The sequence below is a fragment of the Larimichthys crocea genome, chromosome XVII, assembly GCF_000972845.2.
Source record: "Larimichthys crocea isolate SSNF chromosome XVII, L_crocea_2.0, whole genome shotgun sequence".
In the NCBI taxonomy this organism is placed as follows: Eukaryota; Metazoa; Chordata; class Actinopteri; family Sciaenidae; genus Larimichthys; species Larimichthys crocea.
The window spans coordinates 1,748,518-1,775,047 of NC_040027.1; the positions used below are offsets into that span (position 1 = coordinate 1,748,518).

The 26,530-nt window shown below is 39.2% G+C and overlaps 1 protein-coding gene across 1 annotated transcript in view; it reads left to right on the forward strand.

The window, feature by feature from the left end:
* The first annotated feature begins 2,537 nt into the window (after positions 1 to 2,537).
* Positions 2,538 to 26,530, forward strand: part of jak1 (Janus kinase 1) — a 31,714-nt gene continuing 7,721 nt past the window's right edge. The window contains exons 1-16 of the mRNA XM_019265251.2: positions 2,538 to 2,815; positions 10,015 to 10,226; positions 11,289 to 11,412; positions 13,979 to 14,132; positions 14,732 to 14,886; positions 15,635 to 15,903; positions 16,664 to 16,779; positions 16,952 to 17,134; positions 17,992 to 18,149; positions 18,686 to 18,800; positions 20,369 to 20,567; positions 23,245 to 23,354; positions 23,875 to 24,027; positions 24,159 to 24,246; positions 24,346 to 24,473; positions 24,635 to 24,773. Coding sequence (XP_019120796.1) covers positions 10,022 to 10,226; positions 11,289 to 11,412; positions 13,979 to 14,132; positions 14,732 to 14,886; positions 15,635 to 15,903; positions 16,664 to 16,779; positions 16,952 to 17,134; positions 17,992 to 18,149; positions 18,686 to 18,800; positions 20,369 to 20,567; positions 23,245 to 23,354; positions 23,875 to 24,027; positions 24,159 to 24,246; positions 24,346 to 24,473; positions 24,635 to 24,773 — 2,296 coding nt within the window. The 5' untranslated portion in view covers positions 2,538 to 2,815; positions 10,015 to 10,021. The remainder of the gene's footprint in view (positions 2,816 to 10,014; positions 10,227 to 11,288; positions 11,413 to 13,978; positions 14,133 to 14,731; positions 14,887 to 15,634; positions 15,904 to 16,663; positions 16,780 to 16,951; positions 17,135 to 17,991; positions 18,150 to 18,685; positions 18,801 to 20,368; positions 20,568 to 23,244; positions 23,355 to 23,874; positions 24,028 to 24,158; positions 24,247 to 24,345; positions 24,474 to 24,634; positions 24,774 to 26,530) is intronic.

A 26,530-nucleotide genomic window follows, 5' to 3' on the forward strand; every position in this document is an offset into this window, starting at 1 on the left:
AAGTAGGAAGTTTTCTATTTCATGAACACATATGGCCTAAGCTGCTGGAACAATAGACCAAGTGACCTGCAGTTGATAAATGCACCAGTGATGTAATATGATGCTAAAGGCCAACAACAGTTGTTGATACTGACCACTACAAGCTAGATACTGAAGGATGAGAAAATACAAAAATACCAAAACCAATTTAGGGACACTTTACTGTAAATAAAACATGTATTTAGCATTTCTAAGTAGAACACAAACATTTACATAACTTACTTTATAACACATTATAATGTAGTTGTAATATATAAGTGTCACAACTTTGACTCCTTGTGACCATGCTTAAAGCGGGAGGCTGGTGTATTAAAATAAAACACTATTTTAAACATAAAACATATACATAAAATATGGTTACATTGGAGTTAACTACAGACAAATAAATGTCCTTATAGTTGTGCACAGTTAGTGAGTTTTAAACCATAAAATGTTTCCATTCTTCATAACACATAGTGACATATTTGACCTGTTTGTGTTTTTTTCCATAGTAAAGACAGTGCTATAACAGTACTATTTATTAATAATCATAAATGTGTCAATACCCACACCTGTTCTCTGTTGATCTTTGTGAGCAGTCAGAGGGGAAACTCCATTATTTGTTTTTGTGGTGACATCATCCAGAGAGTTTGCTGACTCCTAGTTTTAAGCATGAGTCTGACTTGTAGGTCCGAGGTTCCTAATTTTCACCCTGCTACAAAATTCTCTTAAAAAGCAGAAACGGATGTATTGTATGACTTGGAAGTGTGGAATGCCTAAACACATTTAGGAAACGGGAACTGCTTCGCCAAAGGAATGCACTGACAGTTTCATCAAACAACCACATACAAAAGGACAGTTATGCAAATTTAAAGCAATGGGTGCCAATCACGCACATAGGCTTTGACCACATATAGTCAGGTTTTCGAAACACAATCACAAAGCCTGGAAGGAACTACCTACATTTTTACCACCTATAGAATGGCAAAGATGAACAATAAGGTGTGCACGACTGTGTCCATAAAAGTAAAAAGTTTTTTTGTTTTGTCACTTAGAAACATTACATTGAGTTACGTTCTTTCCCTGGAAAATTTCCTTCATCTAAACCATCTACACTCAAAACTGTGTTGTTACTTCACTTGGATGTTTGACCTTCATGTTACAGAATGATATACATGTAGAATTTGTGAATTTGAAATCATAATGAAAGCATAATTTCGTCACCACAAAAATTGTTCAGAAATTAAAATATTTGCTTCATAGATTCTGGATGGCTCAATGAAGGAGTAGTTGTAATTTTAGTAAATTTAAGTGAATTGTTATTTTTGGAAGAAAAAACATATCTGACACTAACTGTTATTCAAAGAACCTTTTTTGTTGTCCTAAAACAAGATCTATATACCTTGCAACATAAACACAACATAACCAATCAGAGTCCTGACCTTAAAATTCTGTTGAGGTTAATTGGAAAGATTCTAATGTTACAACATTTGCACAATGGATAAGGAATGTGCTGTATTTTGTTAGGTTATTGTTGGTTTAGCTGAAAGGTTTGCATTGATATGCTAACCTTTCTGTAGCTGTACTGATAACTGTATGTCTGATTAAAGTCTTTGGTATATGTATGGAACTATGAGCATCAGAATTTAAGCATTGGAAAGATCCCTGATATGTCTTAATGTTTCCTTCTGGTGCTTGTTTCTATTTCCTACATATATGGGTGTACTAGTTTTGACCCCTAATAACTTATCATATATTTCTGTTTATTTGTTTGTTCTTTAATTAACATTAATTAACATTATTTGTATATCTATGAATGTTCAATATGCAGAGATTATGTTGTTGTATGCCCTCTGAATATCATCATGGGTGGGTTGAGGGAGGGTATCTATGAGTCCAAAAAACGAATTATTGTATCTGTGTAAACAATAATTCAGATATAAACTTAAAGCCTCTTTGAGACACTCCCCTGCCGTCTATCAGGACCTAAACGTGATGGATTAATTGGCATTAATAAAGGCTGGGTGGGAGCCCCCTCTGACACTCTCACCCTCCACCCCAGACACTACACGTCACATTGATGTAGGATCTTCAGACTCTTCACTTCATTTTGATAAAGATCTGCACATTTAAAATAGTCTGCACACCGTGAACCTTTGCACATTACCTGACAAATACAAATGTCATTATTTTGCAGACACTTTGGAGACCTCTCAGAATGTGTGGGATCTTTAAAGTCCATCTTATCTCTTATCTTAAACACATAGGTTTTGAAAGCTGAATTTTGAGATTTTTGAGCTTGGAAACAGCATTTGAAGAAAAAAAATACTTACACTGTATATTTGATCTTATGGGGAGTACGCCTTGGTGAGTCCCCACTGTTTTTGTTAGCAGTAAAACAAGGTTTGCCTGTCCATGTCTGAACGCGCAATAGCGTCCAACAATGGGTTAATGACGTCACGACGAGTGACGGGCTGAGTAGCCAATCAGCTGCCAAGTTCTACAGAAGGCCACGGCGTTGTTTTCGGGAAGGGGACGTTAGTTGTCAGGAAGGGTTCGCTTGAGGAGGTGGATTCCGTCTCGGCTTGAAGCTCAGAAAATATCAACTAATTTGGTGGAATTAACCCAATATTTCTTTCCCTACGGATACTGGACATTTTCCTGCTAAGTTTTGGAGTCGAAAAAACGACAAGCGACACTTGAAACCCGTTCAGCCAGGAGCTCCAACTTGGTTGAAGCGTCTAATGTACTAAACGAAACGGAAGTAACTTGCCAGCTGCCTGGCTAAGCTTGCTAGGTGAGTAAAATATCAGTTTATTAAATGTTCCCATCGAAGAAAACGTCTGTCTTCTGGCCCATTGAACACAAGCACATATGTGTCATCGTTCTCCGTTGTTGTCAAGCGGGGAAATATCCAGCTGCCGTGTGCTTTGGCCGCCTTTAAAAGCTAACAAGCTAATGTCAACCAACGTTAGTCCACTTGGTTTTGTAGCAGTCAGACTGCATCCAGGTCCTGTGAGCACAATACAAGCAGAGAGAAGGACGGCTCGATTAAAATGGAATTAAAGTAAGAGGAGTATACTGAATTAATGTAAGAAATATCTTAAAATATGATGCAATCCAATACAAAAACGCCATCGATAAGCAGGGCCTACCATTAAATAATAATAAAAAAAGTTTGACTCCATCGAAAGACAAATACCGGGAAACATATTCACAAGGACTGTGAATCTGTGTTTCCGTGATGTTTCTTGGTGTTGTATTGACTTCTACTGGGGGACATTTGACCAGTTAAACCACAGACTGCAAAACCGAAAGCGGAGAAAGCGAAAAACATCTTGATGAATCCAAACGATCCACGTTCATTCACCGTGTTTGTCAAGTGACAGAGAGCACTGTCGCTTTATCGCTAAACCAGGGATTAAAATAAAGATTTGATTCTGATTTTATTGTTATTCTGTCAGCTGGCATTTAACACAGTAACAGACAGACAGACAGAGAATGGCTCTTTGGATCACCTGTAATTAGATTCAGAGGTGAAACCATAAGCATATAGACACTTAATTAATTTAGTAATTATTTTGATGAGTGATGTTGAGCAATATTGTCTTTGTTCAAGTAACTATCTCAAAAATTCCCTGTTTCCTCCTTCTGACATGTGAATGCTTTCTGTTTTATGTTTTGTCTCTGTGATAATAAGCTCAATATACTATTGGGTTTTTTTCTCAACATGTCGTTTTGAAGTCACATTTTCTTAATTTTTCTACATTGTACATTTCTACACTCCACGTTTTAGAGACTAGGCAAATCTAATAGATGTTACAGGTATAGATGAAAACAATCATCAGCTGCAGCCGTACCTGTAATATAAATATTGTTACTAAGTGGCTTCACACGTTTGAGGTTGAAAAAAGTAGGCACTTCCTCCTGGGCCCAGCGCGCACACACACACAAAGACACACACACACACACACATACACATACACATACACACACACACACAGTTTCTGGCTTCATCACCACTCACCAGAATTTCATGTCAAACAATGAAAGGACGTGGTTTCTTGTAGCTTTTTCTGAGTATACCCTTAACAGAAACCCGAACTGTCAGACTTTGAACTTTTAAAGCACTTGAACCACACAATTACATTTGATCGGTATTTTATTGACAACAGAATGAGCAAGTGGCAGACTTATTCCCGAGTGATTTTATTTTTTACTACTAACACATCGACAAAAGTGGGTTTTTTGTTGTTGTTTTTTACACAATAAAGTTGGATTTCATGTTCAGCATTTTAAATAATGACGGGTCATTTATTTTACCCAAATATAGACTGTGGCTAATGTAAAATGAAAGAAATTGACATTTGGAATAGTAAATGACAAGCAGAACATGATTATCAAGTTGTAATAAATATGGATTAATAATCTCAAATCTTTAATGTACTTGATATGAACTTGTTATCAAAGTTAAACCATTCGTAGTAGTTTAGTTAAGTGTGAAGTTTATTTCAGTTGAAGAGGAGAACTAGGTCCACTTTTGGTATTCACCATGACAACTTGACATTTAACATAAAAGAGCACTTGATTAGTAACTTAGTTGACATTTTCTTGCGATAACCAAGGGGCCTCTGTGACGTTATTATTTTACTAGCCCATCGTCTGCCCACTGTATTTTCATTTCAGGCTCATTGGTTTTGTGGCTTTCAAACCGGGTGTAGCACACTTTGCTTAAATGAAGCAAGATGGTAATTTAAAAAGGGTGAATACATTTTTGCTCATCCAAATAACAGAACAGTGTTTTTAAAATAACATTCCCCATTTCCAAACTTACATTTTAGTTTATAAAATTCAGTTGGCATGGGCTATTGAACTGACTTATTAAATGATTGAGTACCTGCTCTGTACATTATCTACTGCTGAAGTAAAAGACCATGTTATTGCCTTATAATATTTCACTCATCAGTTTGGTATACAGTCTGTTAATCAGTAAAATTACTATAAACACTATTCCTAATTCAGAGCCCATGTTTTACAGCAAAGTTAATATTAAGTTAATATGGTGATTATGATGAACATATGGTTAAATTACATCCTAAAGGAGCCCATAATGAAGACCTCAAGTTTGAATCATTTGTTCATGCCCTTGTTAGTTTTATTATCTTTTGCTGCAAAATAGCACAATAGAGCCATTTTAATGAACAACACATATAAAAATAGTTACAGCTTTGAGTTGTTGGGTGACTGAGATCAGTCATCAGAGGCATACTGAATCATCAAAAACAGGTACAGAAATATCCCTGGTACAGCAGTGCACTAATTAAATAATTTATCCTTAATGAAGCACTGATAAGTTTTATTGCCTTGTGTAAGCATGGCAATGAAGCCATATGACAAACAAGCTTCACAGAAAGTGGTGAAAAGGATTCACAAAACATAAGATAAAGAACAAGACTGATTTTTAAATACTTAAAATAATAATATAATAAGATAATTATCATCAGCAACTGTTGATGACACACATCATTGACACGTGGTAAGGCAGTGAGATGATAAGTCTAGACAAACATAAGCTGACCATACACAGTTAACTTAGCGCTATCTAGTCCGCCCTTAAGTATGACTAAATCTAAGTACATATTTATTCAGTGAGTAAAGTACACTCATTATTGATAATTCTAATCTGAAACATAAGCGCTGGAGAGTAAAGGCTCAAAATGTTTGATGAGGAATTCCCTCTCAGACCTGACTGCCTATGTCATTTTTCATTTATACCAATCTTGGCAGGAGCAAAAGCAGCAGTTTATAGAGTAGTTTATTTAGTTTATTTATATATGATTCAAATTAAATGAATCTTTACCAATTGTTTGAGTAAAGCCATAAAACTATTTTAACAACTGGCATTAATTAATGGGTGGATGTCCTTTCACCTGATAATTAGAAACATTTTTGGAACAAAACATAAGTTACAGCAGTTACAAGAAGTCACAAATATACGTTTTTTTGTTTTTGAGATTAACTCAGTTTTATCCAGTGATCAAATTAAATTGTACATCAGCCATTAGAAACAGTTTGGTTACAAAGTGTCAATGGTAAAAACAGTCAGACTCACCGGCTACAAAATGATCGTTAAATGTAATTGGGATAAGCTATGGTCAGGTTGCCAAGAGCCTTGCAGTCAGCTGCGTGAGAATGAATCGTTCTTACAGTCAGACTAAAGGCTGATTGAGATGTACTTCTCAATTCCAATTATCTGCTGCGAATTAGTGACATGTCATTGTTTCAGTTAGTTTTCACTTCTTTCTTCTGGAAATTCGTGACTTCTTTGACAGTAAGAGAAGCTGGCTGTTAGCTTGTTTCCTTGTGTACATTGTCACTTGAACGCCTGTGTAGCCTTGTTTTATAACCCTGCCAAGGAAACGCCATAATCATTGCTTACCTTGATTATTTATCATGGTGCTTTGTAATAACCAAATAGTCACTGCATGGAAAAATCAACTGACTTATAGAAAATTGAATGAGCACCTAACTATATGGTGTAAACAAGGGCTTACCAAAGACATAACAAAAAGTCTTTGCTGGGAGGGTTTTACTGTGAAAGTACAGGAAGGAAGTTGTAATGAATGGTGAGGATGTGATGGGGAAAAGGAAGCTCATTCCATTTCAGTTATTGTTCTTCAGCAGTACTTTGTCTTCATGATGGTTATGCTTCATTTTTTTAATTTCAACTTTCTAGATGGGTCACCTTTCTCTGAATTCATGCAAGTGATGCAGAAGTGCTTATTTGATGGTTGTCTGTTGTTTGTATTATTTCTTATTTTTCTTTAATTGTTTTGGACCACCCAACCAGCATAGTGTATAATTGTACAAATATTGTCTCAGGCTACCCAAGTTACCAAACCCTGTAACACATTGCTGGAGATTTAAGTTTTAGTTGGTTAGTTTTGGGGATCTTTTAGATTTCATGGATCTTTAGGGATCCCTAAGATCTTCTAGGGATCTACAGGAATCTCAATCAAGCTAAGCTAGCCTAATATTGTTATTTGAAATAACCACAGACCACACCAAAGTATATTCCTTGTATGCGAAAACCTGTTTGACAATAAACCTCTTTATGATTCTGATCCTGATGATTGTGGAAACTGTGATGTACAGTAGCTGTTTGACTAGGAGACATGGTTTAGGGTTACAGTTTATAGTTAGTTATTGATTTGCTGCTGCTGTGCATCTGTGTCTCTCTATCTCTCTCTATTTATCTATTTATCCAGTCAGCTCAGATATTCCCTCAGTTGATTGGTGTGTTGGTGTGTAACATAGGGGTGTGTGCGCACCGATTGCTACACTACTTCCTTATACGACTGGTGGAGCCACTGGCCACTTTCAGAGCCAAGTTTGAGGGATAATGATAATTTGTAGAACATCCCATCCACTGATATAACGGCCAAAGCAATGCGTCATGTGTTGATAAGCAAAGTAATTATTGCAGCCATATTGAAGCATACTTTGGTTTCATGGAATAGACGGGCACAGATGGAGGCTGAAGTATTCATTATCTGCTGCTCCAGTGTCTCTGCTTTTGTTTCAGTCACTTTCCCTTCTCAAATATAAAGGCATGCCGATGATGCAGAACCACGTCACTGAGTGGGAGAGGGAAGAACGTGCTTTTCAGCTGAAGTGTCTTTTGGAAAAGTAGTAAAACTGTGGTCTAATGATTACAAAACTATGACTCTAGGAAAACGGAGGCATTGTTGCATTTAACAAACATTCAGAAGTATTTTGTTGAAATGATGTAGGAAGAGTGAGCGAATTAACACAGACTGATTAATTCACTTCCCGTGAAAGACGGACGGATGACTCACTGAAAATCTCTTCTTGAGAAATTCAGCCATAAGAAATGAGTAACTCTCAATGACTCTTAGAAGATTTTACTCTTGCTAAGCTGACTACTCTGTGTACCCAAAGTTATCTTTTGAAGTGAAAAATAAACACAGGACAGCCCAATGTTTTCTTTGTTCGTTTGGCAGTTGATTTAGATATCATCAGTTTAAGCTCAGAGAAGTCCTCTGTCCAACCTGTCTGCTTAACGGGAACTTGACAGGTGTTTTGACAAGCACGAAAGGAGAGTGATAAAACAAAGACATATCAGTCTTCTTCACGCTACTTAACCTAAACAATTTATGTCGGAGGGCCCACGATGCGTCTCTGTCTCTTTTGTCAAGAATTCGATTCCTGATCAGAGCAGGGTCTCGCTGACCTCTTTTCATACTGTTATGTTCATGTATCTGAAATCAGTAGACCCACTGTTTAAAAGCTTTTAGCCAGACCTAGTGCTATACTAAAGTCCATCTCACCTACAAAGCCTAGTAGTATTAGATCTGATTGAAACAAGGCTTGAAACTTGTGTGTGTATTCCAGTAAGATCCGCATAACATCTGTTTGCAGCTTAGCAGGGATCTGTTCCGTACATGGAGATAAAGTCAACAAACTCCTGTCTTATGTCAGTGATCAACTTACATGCTCTGTGCCGAGAACCAGTCTGTTCCTTTTGAAAGTTGAATACTAATAATAAACCATGGGAAGATAATCATTTTCAGCTGATGTCGAGATCGACATCACAATCTCTCTTCACATTTCACTTGGTTATTTTTTGTTGCTGAAATAAAATAAACACAAAGTTCATATGCTCAGCCTGCAGGATGTCACTGTTGCCCTAGATTTGTATGTGACATGTCTTTTAACTGTTAATAAACTAAACAAACAAACCCTTTGGTATTTACTAAGTAGTGTGAGGGATACAGTTTGCCTACTGTATCTGTCAGAGGCATTTGTGTGTCTTAGCGTTTTTTCAAGTGATATTTTATTAGACAGATTCAGTAGAGCCCGGGGGAACTGCCCCATGAGAGCGGAAGCAGGCACTCCCTACTGCATATACTGGATGTGGATTCATAGATAGCCTATCATCAGCGTTGCGTAAATTGATATATATTTAAATAGGCTGATCTATCTAATAATACGTTGGACTAATTTGTCTTAATAGCCAGGCAGTAGATAGATGACAGGAAATTGGATGAGAGAGATGGGGAATGACATGCAATATGGTGAAGTTGCAGTTCGTGGCATAGGCTTAGCATTCAGATCGACGTAGCAGTCAACAGTACAAAACAGTGAGTGAATAGATCCCGTAGAAACGCTGATGAGGACTCATGGCTGCCTCTGCTGACATGCTGCCTTTGTTATGCAGCTGGTGTAGACAGGCTATTATACACATCCAGTAGACTCAGCCCCATAGTCCATGCACATCTGTCCCTTGTGTTGATGTCATCAGCTGAGTTTAGAGGCTGACATCATTTCATTTGCACTTTAGTGAGACGTCACCGTATTCCTCTACGTGCTCTGTGTTGAGGCTCTGCACTATATTGGTATGAGTCATCAGGTTAATGAACATTGAACTCCAGAATCTCTGTGGCTGTTTGCTGAGCTCACCACACAATCAATACTGCCTTACTGTAACACACACACACACACACACACACACACACACACACACACCAATATACATTTCAGTCCCACTTGGATCTTTGTCAGGTCAGGCGTTACCATTTCTTCAGCTCGCTAATACATAAAGCACAGGATTCTTAGGCCAAACTCCTGGATAGGGACAGGCCTGTTTGCTTGTATGTGGCCTTTTTGGAGTCTTGCCGTGGGTTCCTGGAGAGAGTGCTTAGTGAGATGCTGTCCTCTGATGGCCGTGCAGCTCAGGGATGTGTGTGTAATTATTCTCCACCTACTACACTGTGGTCACACATTTTATTAGAAAGTGTGACCTAATGTAATGTAAGTAATCTATCCCAAACTGAATTAAATGCAATGCTTACAAATGGTGTACACAATATGAAAGACAAAAAGTTGCTGCATAAAAGAAACCATGACCTTAAGACAAACGTTTAATCCAACATTTCCATTTCCCCATTCCTCTTTTTCACTTCACTTATCCAGTGTCTGAATGCCAACTCTGTGGGTGATGGAGTTGAGCAGGCAACTCTGTGGGAAGATGAGGAGGTCCAGTAGGAAGGCCCAATTCTCCTCTTCTCCCACTTCCACTCTGGGCCTGGAGATCCACTTTTACACACCGGAGGTGCACCTGCTAGAGTACCTCAGTGGCTGCTACACTGCTGAGGAGATCTGTGTCGCTGCTGCCAAGAAATGCTGTGAGTAACTGACCCGTTGACAAGTTGATAATGACGAGTGTGCTCGAGATTTTAGGAATATAGTATGTGGAATGTAGTGCCAAATCATTTGGGGATAACAAAATCCAGCTTTAAATGACATTAATTGGTAGTAAAGGTTTGCTGTTCAGCTCTAATATGGACACGCCCCTACTCACCATTAGATAATGCTGTCTGCCAGGGCTTAGCTTTTTTCTTTCAGGATGTTTTTGAGAAAAAAAAACTGTTTAGACCAAATAAATATGATTACAACACATCCAATGTTGGTTATTTGGTGTTACAGTATAGTATGAAATATAGTGGTATTCACAAGATTTGACATTGTCGTAGTACAGATTGACTGACATAAAACACAGATTGCACTACTCAAACACTGATATTTAGTATAGTTATCCTGTTTATCAAATGTGTCTCTTCTACTAGCCACCCTGACAGGTAATTAGCTATCATTATAAATGTCCTGTTCTATAACAAGTAAGCAAAATTGTTAATGTCATTAACATGTCATTTTTCAGCAACCTGTGTGAACTTCTTATATTCCAGATGGACATTGATCACTGCTGTGGTACCTTTGAGCTGCTAACATGTGAAATAAAATGCATTAGCAAGATGGACATTGTGGTTGCTGGAGAATCAATGACTCCCCTTAGTAATATAATCGTAACACATCGCGCTGCTTCAAATCAGCTGCAACCACAGTTCAAAAGTAATAATTCAGTTACTCATCCGTAGCTGGCTCAGTTTAGCTGGACTAAGATAAAAAATGTCTCTTTTCATTTCAAGCATTTGATGTCCTGCATTAAACACAGGAATACAATAGGAGTCCTATATTTCTTTTACAATGCTAAGATATAAAAACACAGTGTAAGTAAGTGAGATTAAGATGGCGGACCCTTTAGATCTCTCTCTCTTCATCTTGTTTTCTAAGCAGATTCTTTGGCATTAGTCTTAAAGTCACTTTCTTAACACACATCAGCCACTGTCCCAATCCAACAATCGGTCTGAATATTGATCTTTTTCCTTCTTTTCTCTTCCCCTTCTCAGCAATCTCTCCCTTGTGCCATAACCTATTTGCCCTGTACAATGAGGCAACTGGCACGTGGTACCCGCCCAACTACGAGTTCAAAGTCACAGATGAAACCAATCTCAAATTGTGCTATCGCATGAGGTAAGAATGGGCATTAATACATTTTTTTAAGCAAGTTAAGAATATACCATATGTCTAATGTCCTTATGATTCAACACTTGAGAGATGGCTCGTTCACTTAGGAACTCTTTTTCTGTGTCTATGTACTGTACAAGAGATAACAGGACTAAAGAATGATGTCGCTAAATAATGGCCACTAACTTTTGAATCATGTAATATTGTTCCTTGCCAACTAAACATTTGTATATAACATTGTAATAAAATATTGACGTGATTGCTCTGACATTTCTACTGGCCTTTATATCCTAGCTATATGGATAGCCCAAATCAGGAGAGAGCAACTTTGTCCAGACTTGAAACTGGCACTTTTCTAAATCGCGCCCTTTCATTCGACTCCAAAATTAGGTGTAGGGAGCGGTGGATTGCACCTTGGCATGCTGACTCATGGGTATTAAAACTGGTTTCTGGGATGTGGAATGTCTCCGGGAAGGAGCAAGAGATTGAACAATATCATACCATAGCAAACCAGCCTGCAGCTAACCCTTGAAGTTGAACTCACTGTTACATTAAGCACAGGTTGTGGAATCAAACCCCTGGATAAGGGCATGGCTATTTCCTTGTATCCGAGTATTGGAGTATTGGAGAGTGCTTAGTAAGAAGAAAGAAAAGGGCATCTCAAACAATGTTTGTAATTCAGAAAAAGCTGAAGCTTAGCAGTACTTCAGAGGGTGGTTTAAACCTTTGGTCAGACACAAATAGAATCTTAGAATAGGAATAGATGACGTCTTACAACTTTTGCATGTGATGCCAAGAGTAGATTCTAACTGTACTTGATCCAATGATAAAAGACTAAATTGCTCATTATAATCAGTGTGGAGTGAATCATTTTATGAGACAGCCTAGCATTGTCATACTTGTACCTGGCTGGATTGCTTTGAAGAGAGTCCTTCTCCAAGTTTGGTAGCATAGCAAGAGGAAAGAAAACACTACTGTGGTGTAAATTACTTCCTCTTTCTCTCTGCTCTGCTTAGACAATAACAAGGGGAGTGAAAAGCAAGTGTGCATAGAGTGTAACTGTGGCTTGTGTTCGTGTGTGTTTGTCTTTTGCTGCAGCCTGCTTTGCATACTATAGTGCAGTCTGACAAACAAGAGTACTGTGGTCAAGTCTTCACAGTCTTTGGCATAAACAAATGTTGAGCACACACACATGCTAACTAAAGTTCCACCAGGATGGATTCCCATCAGGTCAACAAAAAAAAAGAAAGAAAGGAAATAACAAGAGTCTACAGCCGCACTGGCAGGTACGCGAGGCTGAACTTAGGCACAGTAGTGCTTTGAGCTGAAGGCTCTATTATCAGCATGCTTACAGTGACAATACAGCATGCTTATGTTTAGCAGGTATAGAGTTGATCATGTTCAGTAGCTTATTTCAGCGTGTTAGCCTGTTAACGTTTGCTAAGTTGTGCTTAACACAAGATACAACTGCGATCTGATGATAATGGGGAATCATCAGGGAGGTGCGAATGTCTGTACAAACATTTGTGCCAATCGAAATAAATTAAATTGCAGATATTTCACTTATCCAGTGAAATATGGTGCATGAATGTCTGTGCAAAATTTCATGGAAATCCATCCTATAGTCGGTGAAATATCAATCTGGACAAAACTGGGTGACAGACCAACAGACAGGCCAATATTATCAACCTTAAGTGTGGACAGGTACCAGAATGGCAAGGTGCATTCCTCCCCCAGCCCTCACTGTTCCTGAATGACATTGTCACCGAGTCTTTTGTTCTGGCCAAACATCGCGGAGTCGTGTCATCAGTATGTCGTCTTTTGTTCCTTCTTCAAATGTTAACCAATTTCCCTGTCCACTGCCACAGAACACACAGATGATGTATTTCCTCTGAAATACATCACAGGCTACCTGAAATATTGCCTCATTTCACAGAAAACAGGAAAATAGCTGAAAACCAAAAAAAAAAAAACTTAAATGTTACCCAGAACTAAAATACTAACTGGTTGAGTGATATTTGCATAAAAGGGGAAAATTGAGATAACAAAATGGGGGAAAATGTGCTTGGGCAAGTGTTAGTCATGAATATTTTTACACTTTTTGATCACTACATACAGTACAGGAGTCTATAGAGAACATCCTGTTGTATTGCTTCACTGTGCACGCTCATGTGCATGACAAAGCTTATTTATGATACAGGTCAGCGAGGTAAAGCTTTTGATTTTGCCATTTTTACTTTCACTACTTCATAGTTATTTGGATCTTTGTTTAGTGCATACCAGTAGTTCAGCCACATGCCTATAATGAATTCAACACTATGTCTTTGAAATTCCACTGCTGGCAGCCTTCACTTTTACCCAAAGGCCAAAATTCCATCAATGGAAAACTAATGGTGCACCTTTTTATTTATGAAAACTAACATCCTACTTCTTTTTGTACAGTAATTTCAAAGTTCCTGGACACAGATGATCTTATCTTGTAATGTCACTGCATATTCTGGGCACTTTCTAACAGCCATACATACTTCCTGTATTACGTCTGTTAATTTGTCTCCTTTCTGTGTCCTCTCAGGTTTTATTTCAAAAACTGGCATGGCACCACTGAGGGAGAGTCTCCAGTTTGGAGACACTGCATCAGTAAACTCAGAGGAGGACCTAGCCCACAGAAAACACCAGAAGGGACACCCCTACTGGATGCTGCCTCTCTCAACTACCTGTTTTCCCAGGTAGAAAAATAATGACTTTCTTTATGGTGTCATGGAGGATTTTAGCATTCAAGAAAATATTTGGGCAGACTACCTTTTAAAAAAAACAAAACAGTATATAACCAAAACAGTTACTTTTGAATTAATTATTTCTTTTCTTGGAATTCCATTTGAAAGTACATTCTGATTAAAGCCTAAACATCAATACAGTTCACAGTTGAGCTTAAAAACACCAACACCTGAGAGGAAATGTAACAATACCAGGAAGTGCACATTTAAGCAGTTTAACAATAGAGAGCAACATATCTCTTTTGTGTAATTTAGACACACTGTTGTCAATTCAATTCTTTCAGTTTTTTCAAAATATTAAACAGAAGGAAGTTATAATACAGTGAAATATGTGCTTCCAGACTTCAAATAACAACTTATTTGAAGCTGTCCTGTAAATAAGGCGGTCTGGTCATATTGACACAATTTGTGTTCCACAAAAAATAACAAATTCATACAGTCTTATCTTAAAATCCTGAGTTCTTTTTAGGTGTTTATGTTTATGTGTTTGGTGTGTCTCTGTTTGATTTTCTACTAAACGTAAATACATTTTGTTTGTTTTTTTTGGACAGGGCCAGCATGACTTTCAGAAAGGTGTGGTTCCACTGAGGATATCCCAGTCGGAGGCAGAGCAACACGAGATAGAAAATGAGTGTTTGGGCATGGCTGTGCTTGCTATCACTCACTATGACATGAACAAGGATATGGGTACTTCCAATGAAAACAGGTAACACACACACACACACACACACACACACACAAACACACACCTACATATAAGCACTATAGTGTGTGCTTGAATTCGTTTTCTAGACAAGTTTGAATGGCCGCACCAGGCTTTGATTGAGATTTTAAGGGGTAAGATGGGTTTTTTTGAAGTGGGGTGGTATGAGGTATTTATCGATAGCCAGTGTGTTGTCTAAAGTAGACAGCGGTCAGCACATCCCCAGTTTGGAGAAGCAGAAAGAAGTCCCATCACAGAAGTAGAGCAAAGCGTTGCTGTGGACGGGGTCAGCAGAAAAATGTGTTTTAGCCATCTAAAAAAGATCAATTCCTGTTGAAGTGTAACCTATAATTGACATATTGCCACTGCCTTATCTTGGTATCTGTGTAGGTGGGCCTTTTTTTATGCAGCCAAAACACTTGCTATCATTTTAAAAGAATGATAGTGGCCCTGCACTCTGGAGAACTTTGATGGAATCTACTTGCTCAGTCCTAAGTTTCCTTTTCAAGGGCTGCTTCCCATTTACACATATTGTTCCAAAAATGCAGCAGCAGTTTGCACTCCGTCAAGGTGTATTCACACTCTGTGGGAAAACAAATGTTGTTTTGTTCAGACAGATCATTGTTGGAATTCCATTCAGGACCCCCTACCTCCCCTCTTCCCTTCTTCATTCTAAGAATTTGCACAAAGCATACAAAGTAAGTACTGAAAGAAATTGTTTATAAATTTCCATCTGTCTTCATCCCACCAGCTACAAACGCTTCATCCCAGAGTCACTGAACCGAAACATCAAGCAGCGCAACTTTCTGACACGCATCCGCATCAGCAACGTCTTTAAGAAATTCCTCAATGAGTTCAATCGCCGCACAGTCAAGGACAGCAACATCACGCCATATGACCTGAAGATCAAGTACCTGGCCACACTGGAGGGCCTGACCAGCGGATTGGGCAGCGAGCTGTTTGAGCCCATCTCGCTCAGCGTAGTGCAGGAAGGAGAGGTCTGCAATGGAGGTTACTATGGTAAGATTTCACAAAGATAACGATCAAGAAGTTTACACACACCACGCTAAATTTCTGGGAACAGCTTAGGGTTGCATTTGCTAGAATTTCTGGAGATTGTAGATGACTCAGAGAAAACTGTTTACCAGCATAAAGTGGGAGTTGATGTAGAAAAGATAGAAGATAGATAGTTTTGCCATGGTGGCAAGCCAAGAGATAATATTATTATTATTATTAGTATTATTATTATTATTATTATTATTACTCTATTACAAAACTGGGATTCAAATTTGTTTGTTTTTATAGTTTTATTACAAAGTTTTAATCAGCTACATTGGATTATAGTCATGTGAATATACCTAAAAACATTGTGCGAATTTATGCAAATCGTGAAAACCAAAAGTGAAAGGAACAAAGATGTTTACATGTCACATTAACCCAGTTATCACAGAGTAGACCAGACCCTGGATTATTCTAGCCAATGTGTGAAGTTTAAAGCACTGAGGCTGAACTCGACGGTGTGAGAAACTTGCTTAAGATCCAAACTTTCTTTCATTTTAAACGTACAGTAGTCACAGCCAATAAGGCACCTCCTTGGCTTTACTCATTCATCTCTGCATAATCCATGTGGGGTTTTCCAAAAACATATTATTAGGAAACTAATTAATTGAAATACAAACATTTTTCCAAAGACTAAGATGTCCGCTGTCTTTGTGTGTTAACTCTAGCATTAAATATTGTGGTTGCATGTGTAACTGTAATGTTTGCTTTCTGTTTCTAGGGTATTACAACCAGAGCCAAGGGCAGAGCCAGAGTCAGAACACAGAGACAAGCAATGACATGCATGTCCTGATTACCGGTACCACTGGCATTTCCTGGAGAAAGAAGCCTTCTACAGTAAGTACAACTGTGTGTGAGTTTAACCATTTGCAAGATGAAATGGCAGCGTTGAATTACTGTAAGGTTTAACCTCTTTTGAAGAGCTGGCAACATTTGACATTACTTGAGAATACCGATGGTTTAATTTCTTACATAATTTGTGTGTCCGCTTTGTGTATCTTTTAAATAGACTGCCATGATCTCTAAAGAAAAGAGCAAGTCAAAGAAGAACAAGCAGGATGGAAAACAGAAAAACGACAGAAAGAAAGAGGCAGACGAAGGCTGGCAGGTGTTCTGTGACTTCCATGAGATCACCCACACTGTCATCAAAGAGGCAACGGTCACCATCTATAGACAGGACAACAAGAGGATGGTGAGACATAGAAACAAATCAGAAAAGATCAGTGTTTTGACTTGGATTGACCTCCATAATATACTCATATTTTATATCCAGGTGTTCTTTAATGTGTGTGTACGTTTTCAAAACATGTTTAGGTTTTTTTCTGAAGCCTTCTAATAATTAAAAGATCAAAATTTTGTGATGTGATAATAGGATTCATTTCTCTAGTAACCTGAATTGCTGCCTCGACTTGCTTATTTTAGTTATTGTGCCGACATGCTGTTAGCTATAAATAGATGATACCATGCTTCATCAAAAAAATGGAATGATTAAGTTTTGCAATACACCAAAAGAGACAGTGGTGAGTCAAACCATGCCACATTGATTTGCATTTCTATTCCCTATGTAAACACGGTGAGTCTTAAAGCCGATCCCTCTGTGGGTCAAAGCAGGTCAGATGGGCTTCGTCGTACATGGATGTTTTAAGAGCTGCCGTTCTGTCCGCTTGACAGAGGGCAGGGCTGACCTACACACAGAGCAGAGAGAATAGAGCTGATGGCAAAATCTAACAGTGTGTAATCTTCTAGCCTTGTGGCTGTTTTATTTGTACTCTAGAACGTAACTGCTGTGAAACTATCAGAAGAAAATTTATTTCTCTGATTCACTGCTGTGTTCTCGCTAAAGAAACTCCCTCTCCTTGTTTACTTTCTGTTGTAATGGATATGCAGATCTCTGTCATGCCAGGATGATTCACCACACACGTGTATGGAAAAGCCCTACACCACTCGTTTTAGAGCCCTTTGCAGTATTGTGGCTTTGTAAGAGCTCTTATTCTTATCACCACTTTCCCCTCGTCTTCTCTTCTTTCTCCCCATCTCTTCTCTTTTCAGGAGTTGCAAATGGCTTGTAGGGCTGAGGCTTTGTCCTTTGCAGCCCTTGTGGATGGGTACTTCAGGCTGACAGTGGATGCCCACCACTTCCTGTGCAAGGAGGTGGCCCCTGCTTCAGTGGTGCACAACATCAACAACGGCTGCCACGGACCCATCTGGTTTGTACTGGCTTATTTATTGGTATTGGAGTGTGTGTGTTGTGTCTCACAAAAACACAGCGTTTTTTATTATGCACGTTCATCATGAACCATCTGTTATTGACCTTAATCTGTATTTGCCTACACCCGGTCTGCTTCCTACTGCACAAAGATCACCCTGCTTTTAAAAGTCAGCATAGAAATATAAAGGTTTTGTAATTAATTGTCATCCTCATCATTAAAATACATTTTTCATTTAAGTTGTATAAGTTGTTTTTGTACAGTGCAGTCACCAAACCATCTGCCTCTGTTCTATCTGTTGTAATATAATTTAGTGCTTTCTATCTTTAGCCACACAAAATAGATCAATTACAGGTAGACAGGTGACTGTTTTTAATCCAGAGCAGAAAAACTGGTTTGGTCACAGAAACAGAGAAAACCAAAATAGAAAAAACAAGTAAGCCATGTCACAACAAACCACATACAGTTTGGAAGACACAATCCAATACTAGTACCCCATCACTGCCTCCATTTATTGTGTTTTTCGCCCCCTCTAGTACGGAGTATGCCATCCACAAGCTGCGTCAGGAGGGCAACGAGGAGGGCACCTACATCCTGCGCTGGAGCTGCACTGACTACCAGTACATCATCATCACTGTGGTCTGCAATGAGGTAGGTCTGCAAGGAAGCTGAATTCAATTCACCCTCCACATCTCTGGGTCTTCTGTTGGTAAATATATGTGTTGCATGCATTAGTAGTATACTAAGTATTGTAAGCATTATTAGATCACAAGTCCCTATAAGTATAAACTGAAAATGACAAAAGACAATAGGTTTGTAACTAAGTTTTATTACTAAGACTGAAATCAAGACCATACCTGCCTTTGTTATTGTGTCTATTATATTACTAAAGCCCACTCTGCTATTAAAATGTTTTAGGGATAAAAAGCTGAGGTCATCTTATGTAATCTATCCTTGTCCTCATAGTATCATATTAGCAAATTAATTCTACAAATTGTTCTCAGCGCTGTATTATCACAACAGATAAGGACTGGCATCCCAGTGATGTAGTGGACAGGCCCCTTGTGTAGTATATTAACCAACCAGATGGCAGGACACACGCATAGACACACCAAACCAAATATTGTCTGTTTATTTTATATTGGATTACAGGATGCTAAGGTGAAGAGAGGTCACTACAGTACTGCACTGCAACTTCCTCAGGAGGAAACGCCCACACTCCCTTACACGCATACACACCCACACACCCACACACCCACACACACACACACACACACACACACACACAAGCTGACCTAGTGGGTTTATATGAGGACTGAATAAATGTTAAAGTGTTCTAGCAGTGACACATTTCTGGGGTGTTTATGTGTGTTTGTAGAACAGAACTTTATGAACCTTCTCTCCAAAAATCAACTGATTCAACGATGAGTATTGTTAAAAAAACAAAACAAAAAAACTCTTATGCAGCCAATCAAACAGAGGTGCATCGATATAGTCTCAGCTACTTCAAATAAACATTTTGACGAAGCGTGTCAGTAAAAACAGCAGGTGGAGCAGGGTTGCATGCATGACATGTTTAGCTGTTGTGGTGCTACTGGATGAGGAAGGAAAAAAGTCAGAAGGTGGAGGTGTTTGTTGTTTAGGTTCACAACAAACTGGAATGGTATGGTGATTACCACAATCCCTTCAGTGTGTTACGAACCTCTCTGCTTTTTCCATTCTTCCACGATGACTATCACATCTACCAGCATCAAAACAATAAATAATTGATCAAACCTTCCCCTTCTTTGATTTGATTGCCTGCCTGGGCTAAGTGTGACATTGATGAGCGGTGCACCTTGCACTGGAAATGCATGTCTGAAACATGCTAGAACTACACACACGTGGTACAATCTCTTGTACCGACGCACATCAGAAGAAAAACAATGTTTTTTTGGTGATGTGTTTCTAGCAATACATCTTAGTGTGATCGGCTGCTAAATCATTAGTTTTTAATGACAATTTGCTTTGCTTGAGTTTATTACACTTTTTGCATCTGGCATCGGGCACTCCCACTCTCTGTTCTTACCCCCTCATTCAATCTAACGTTCAGTGTTCTAAAGTTTTCAAATTTTTGGTCTCCTGATCTAAAATTGTCCTTCTTACCTTGTGTCTCACATTCCACCATGTTTGCCATTTTGTTGTGTTGTCAGTTAAGATTTCTCTCTTTCTCCTTCCAGATCGACCTGAGGGAGTCTCGTCCTATACGTCAGTATAAGAATTTCCAGATCGAAGTGTCCAACGATGGATACCGCCTGTACGGCACGGAGACATTTCGTAACACTCTCGGGGAGCTGTTGGAGCACCTGGAGGGCCAAAGTCTTCGCACCGACAACCTCCACTTCCAGCTTCTGCACTGCTGCCCCCCACAGCCTCGAGGTAAGCTTAATCCTTCCACAGATACAGAAAGTGACATGGTGATCTACACAAAGGAGCACGCAGTAACATCCAGTGCCCAAATAGGCACACAAAATTCACTAATCCAGAAAAGGCTCAGCACAGACGTTCAGCCTCTGGGAAGCAGTGCTTTTAAGGGACTTTGAATAATAAATAATTCATAGAAAAGGATTGACTTGACAGCAAAAATGTTGGATTTTTGCTAAATAAACAATATGTATTCCCCTTCAGTTTGTTCTTTCTCTTCAGCTACAAGAAAGCAAACAAAACTGTAGAAAGCCAGCTGCGTTTAAAATGAAAATCTGTCAAACAATTTGCAATGCACATATTACAGGCGACTGCAGAGCAAGCAGCGATAGAGCATAGAAGAAAAGACAACGGAGACAATAGATAATAGAAGTGTTGATGACTCGGATGAAAAGGGAAGGACCATTTAGAATTCAAGCAGAAAACCGTTGAAATGACTACAGTTTGTCAGAATGATTGAGAACCTGCGATGATAGACAGCAGACAGTTACTGGTGTGATTAGGAGCTTTGGTGTTGTGTGACAGCTTGTTTCCACTGGGCATGGTTGTGACATGGCTGCTGAAGCTTGTGATTCCACTAGCATCTTAGAAGCAGCTCTCCACACTACTCCACAGGGGTCTCCACAGGGAATGTCTATTTTTGGCGAAAGTGCAACCAGCAGTGTCAAGCACTTGGATGGAAGTAGGATGCAGAGAAACAGCAAACTCTTGATTGTAAACACAGACAAAGGGGAGATTATTTAATAATAAAATCACAGAAAAACGACCAAATCTGACAAAACTTGGTGAAACATGAAGCAGTGTGGAGGACGGTCCAAAACGGCTTTGCGGATGCCACATCGCAGCACCGTGTCTAGAACCAACAGATGTCATCAACACGAGGCATGTAGTATAAAAAGATTTAGAAGCAAGTAGCTTTATTAATAAATACTGAAAATGTTCACATAAAGCTCTGAGGACAGTGTTGAAACACATTTCTACCCTCCTGCAGCACCTATGATTTATTATCAGTGGAAAATCTCCATTATGATTGTGAAAACATGGATTCCACTTTGATCCAAAGGTCCTCATTTCAAGAAGCAACAACAAATGCAAAAAAACAACAAAAAAACAAAACCCTTTGACTAGTGAGCTGCATTCACTTATTTAAAACAGAAAGATGCTACAGGAGCAGCTGGTTGAGAAATCAGCAACCTGCTTCCTCAGTCCCCATCCCGTGCAGTACTACACTTCTCTATGCACATCTGCAAAACTACATCACAGCTAGGTGTGGTAACTAGCACAACAGACCACACCTGACTGATGTTGGGTGAGGTCAGAAGTGCAACAGAAACAAACTTTTCAACTCATAGATATCGGTAAAGATAAAACCTTCCCTCCGTATAAAATTTAGAGTCGAGTTTCTCTTTACAGTACATGTATCTTTTTTGTGTCTCTCACTGACAGAAGATGTGTGAATCTGGCATGAACAATGTGTGTGTCTGTATGAAATGGTGTCAGGGAGGAAGAGAGTTGTAAATGTGGGTTTCCGGAGCCAAACTAGCACTCTTTGTTTACTTCACTCAGGGAAAGGTGGAGCTATGTTTGCATGTGTGCATGGATGTGTTGAGCTGTTTTTGTTTGTTTGGATTATGTCGTGCTGATCGTTATCATAAAGCATGACTCTTTGGCGTCATGGTCTGCGTCTGCTTTAGAGATAAATAAAAGAATGTGTGCTATGTTGTTGCCCCTGATGATAAAATATTTATAATATTTGCTTTTGCTCTAACACACTGGTACACTTATATACTAAGAATATAATATAGTTCACTGTTAATTAGTGTTGTTTTGGATCTGTGCATCTTTTTAACCTATTATGAAAATAATAAGATGTGTGTAAAAATGATTTAATGGTTTGGAGTGGTTAAAGGTTAGTCGTGGATTAGGTCAAGAGTTTAAGGAGTGGGTGCAGTGTAGTATGTGATATATGATGGTAGGTGTGGGTGCGCGTTGTAATCTCATGAAAATGCTTTTAAGAGTCCCTGGCAGAGAATGTAGGGTGAGGCTGATGGAGTGCAGATACCTTTTTCCCCCCTTTAACCACAGTGCGCTGGTTTTGTCACAACATTAGACACCCACAGACACGCACGCACGTAAAGTACGGGCACAAAGACACATTTTGTCTCCCACACACAGCTTTGTATATACAAAAAATAAACTGAATCAGTATGGTAACCCGACCTGAATATCTTTTCACATCATTGCCACATTGACGTAATTGTTGAGAACTTGTTTTACCACATGTAAACACAGTTTTTGCTTTTATGCCAACTGTGCATATATGAGCGCCTAGACATTTGTAGCGTTCTTACACTTCTACCTCACTGTGAGTTCAATGCTGTTGCGTGAATGCAGTGCAGACTTTTTAAATCAATCTGAAGGCTCCACAGTGTTGCAATAACATAACCCTGGCAACAGGAGAAACAGACATTGCATTTGTCTGTGAGGGATTATGTAACACAATGATTTTGACTAAGAAGAATCTAAAACGCTGTCGTACTTTTGAGTATTGTCAGCTGCAATGTGAACACCTTGTTGTTGAGCTTCCTTTTTTTTCTTTTCTTTTTTAAAAAAGTGTTTGTTTGTGTTGCAGAGGTATCTAACCTACTGGTGGTCACTAAAGAGAGAGCACCGGCCCCTCAGACACCAATGCAGGAGAGTCAGCTCAGCTTCCATCGCATTCTGAAGGAGGAGATTGAACAGGTACACCTCATCTTTATGTGTGTCTCCCATGTTACCATGGACCTGTTGTAGTCCATATAATGTGTTACAATGTTAAAAATAATTGTTTATATAGTTTAAGCTCCCAGTGTGTTGTTGCATGTTATATATGTAAATGACAAAATATTAGCCTGCTACTGTATATAATTCAGTCGTATACCAGATCACCCCAAGTACAGCCTGAAAACATACTTTAGTTCAGGCGACACACAAACAACTGAAAGTCTAGTATTAACACAGAAGATTGCATTTGTGTTGGTGTGATCAGATCGATATGACTCTCTGATCTTACACGTATGTATTTCCACATAGAGCGGTTGTTCCTTTTTCTGTCTATCAATGATTACTTGTCTTTTTATTATTAATTAATTCATTCATTAGAATTATTCCACGGTAGTTTCTGTTTCCCCATAACTGTGTTGAAAACCCAAGTATGTGAGAAGTTTTCGATACTGGGTGTAACTGTTTAATGCTAATCTCTGCTCCTTGCTGTGTTAACCAGGAGGAGCACCTTGGCCTGGGCACAAGAACCAACATCTACTCAGGCACACTGAGGGTAAAGAGTGAGGAGGATGAGGATGCAGGTTACTCATCCTTCCAGGAGGTAAAGGTGGTCCTGAAGGTGCTGGGTTCTGGACACAGGGACATCTCCTTGGTGAGAAACACTCACAGCTATGTTTTCTTCAACATACTGAGAGCTAATACAAGTTGTTTCAAAATGTATTTGACCAGGAGGGTTTGAGTCATGTGCTATGCATTGAGCCATCTTTGTCTTTCTGTTCACAGGCCTTCTTCGAAACTGCCAGTATGATGCGACAAGTCTCTCACAAACACATAGTGCTGCTGTATGGAGTGTGTGTCCGCCACCAGGAGAGTAAGTGCATGTTGAGAACTGTGTGTGCGCACATGTATGAGTGTGTGGGCCTTTTTCTAACATTTTTGACATGGCCTCTTTTTTTTGTGTGTGGAACAGATATTATGGTTGAGGAGTTTGTCCAGCTAGGACCATTGGATTTGTTCATGAGGAGACAGCAGAGCCCACTCAGCACACCATGGAAGTTCCAGGTGGCCAAGCAGCTGGCTGCAGCCCTCAGCTACTTGGTGAGACAGAAAAACACACACACACACACACATACACACCAACTGTGTGATTGTAAGCATGCAAGCATGAGATTAACTGCACCACATCAGGCTAATCTCATCTTTATTGTTGCCCTTTTGATTGTGAACCAATAGATTTGCTGTGTTTTGTGTGTTTGTAGGAGGACAAAAAGCTCGTCCATGGCTTTGTGTGTGCTAAAAACATCCTGCTGGCCAGAGACGGACTGGGCACCGACGAAGGAGGGCCTTTCATCAAGCTCAGCGACCCAGGAATACCAATCACAGTACTCACCAGAGAGGGTGAGATTAAAAGTACAGACGTACTCTGTTACTCATGGTTGCTAAAAATGAAACCTAACCGGTTACAAAATAAATACCATGGAAAATTTCACAATAACTTCCACTTTCTTTTTCACTCAGCTGTAAAACTCTGAAACCAAGATAATGAAGTGTATTCGCGTGTGCTAACACACACTGACTGTCTTGGTCAGTGAGGCTGATGATCGGCCACATCAAACTAATTTCAAAATATGCTTCTTGCTTGCACCTTAACACTTTCAACTGTTAACTTTTAAAAAAAATAGTAGTTTCTTCTATGCACCGCCCTGTCTGAGCTGGATTTTCATCCCTGTCTTGTCCTGTTGACCATTTTCGCTTTGAGTCGTCCTCTGCAGCATTTTCCGATCAAGCAGAGGTCTTCAGTAATAGGAATCATATTTGTCACATAATCAATACACATTGTGCACATTTCCCTCTTAGACTGTAATTTGTTTTGTAAAAGCTAGATCTGAGTTCAGGGAAGATGGCAAAACAAGGACATTTCTCAGATTGCACAGTTCCCCTCAAATGGCCGCCTCATGTTTCTTTTTGTCTATTAGAGTTAGAAGTTGTGTGATGTAACACAGTTCGGCTGTGCAGATGGATCGGCAAACCGCAGGACGGACTGGAAATGTTTCCGCACAAATGTCCATCGCCACACGCCCCTGGGGATGCTCCTCCCTCTTTGTTCCCAGAACTCTTAAGATTTCTTCTTCTGTCTCCACCACTTTGCAGAACAATCAGTCTTCCAGTTACACGTCGATGTCCTTGTGCATAGATTTGATTGAACATATAGTGGATAAAGTGCTGAGAAACCCACTGGGAGCTTCTCTTCTTCCCAGCAATCTCTGATCACTTTACTCAAACCCTCAAATCTATTTGTTGCTTCCTCACTTTCTTTTTTCTCTTTTGTTTTGTCCTGACACTCAATTATGTCTGTTCCTGCTCTCATTTCTGTCTCCATCTCCCCCCTTCTCTCCATTCAGCCCCTCCACTGCTTCTTCCTCTCTTAACTCCTCCTCCTCATTTTTCCCCACAGTCAGTAATCCTGTGTTCCAGTCTGAACTGCATGCACTTACTAACATACACCCTTTTTCATCTGATGTTATGGATTTGTGGAGCCAAAAAGCCAACAGTGGAGGTCAGCCAATCAGTTAGCCTGCCTTCCTGTCAGAGTAATATATTTCAGCCAGACGATGCCAAGGCCTTTTAGCTTCAGTGGGTGCACTCAGTCAACATTTTACGGCCGCTACCCATCCAGTCAGGCTGTCAGAGCTGTAACGTATTTTACAGTCGTATACTGGTATTAACATGGTGAGAGTTGTCTCAGACCCATGAGGTTGCACCTGTTACTGCCAAATAGTTTTTTTTATGAGTACTTTGCATTGAGATTTTGTTTTGATCATACTTTTTACTCTTTAAAAAAAACTGTTCTTAGTTTGCGCATTCCTGTCATTCCTGGTTTTACAATGTACTGCTGATGGAGCTGCGATATGTGAAGTGACATATAAATATTGATGTTCTGACAGGTTTATTTAGTTAGCCCAGAATGACAAGTCCTTAGTTTCATGACGTGCAGAAATCAGCGAAAAGGAAGAAAAGAACAGCACAGTGTAGGAGGGATCCTTCTTCCAGGCCCAACAGTCAATAGATGCCATACATAACAACAAATAACAATATTGAACAACATAAATACAAGATGTCGAGAAGACATATAAAAAAAAAAATCAAACATTTAT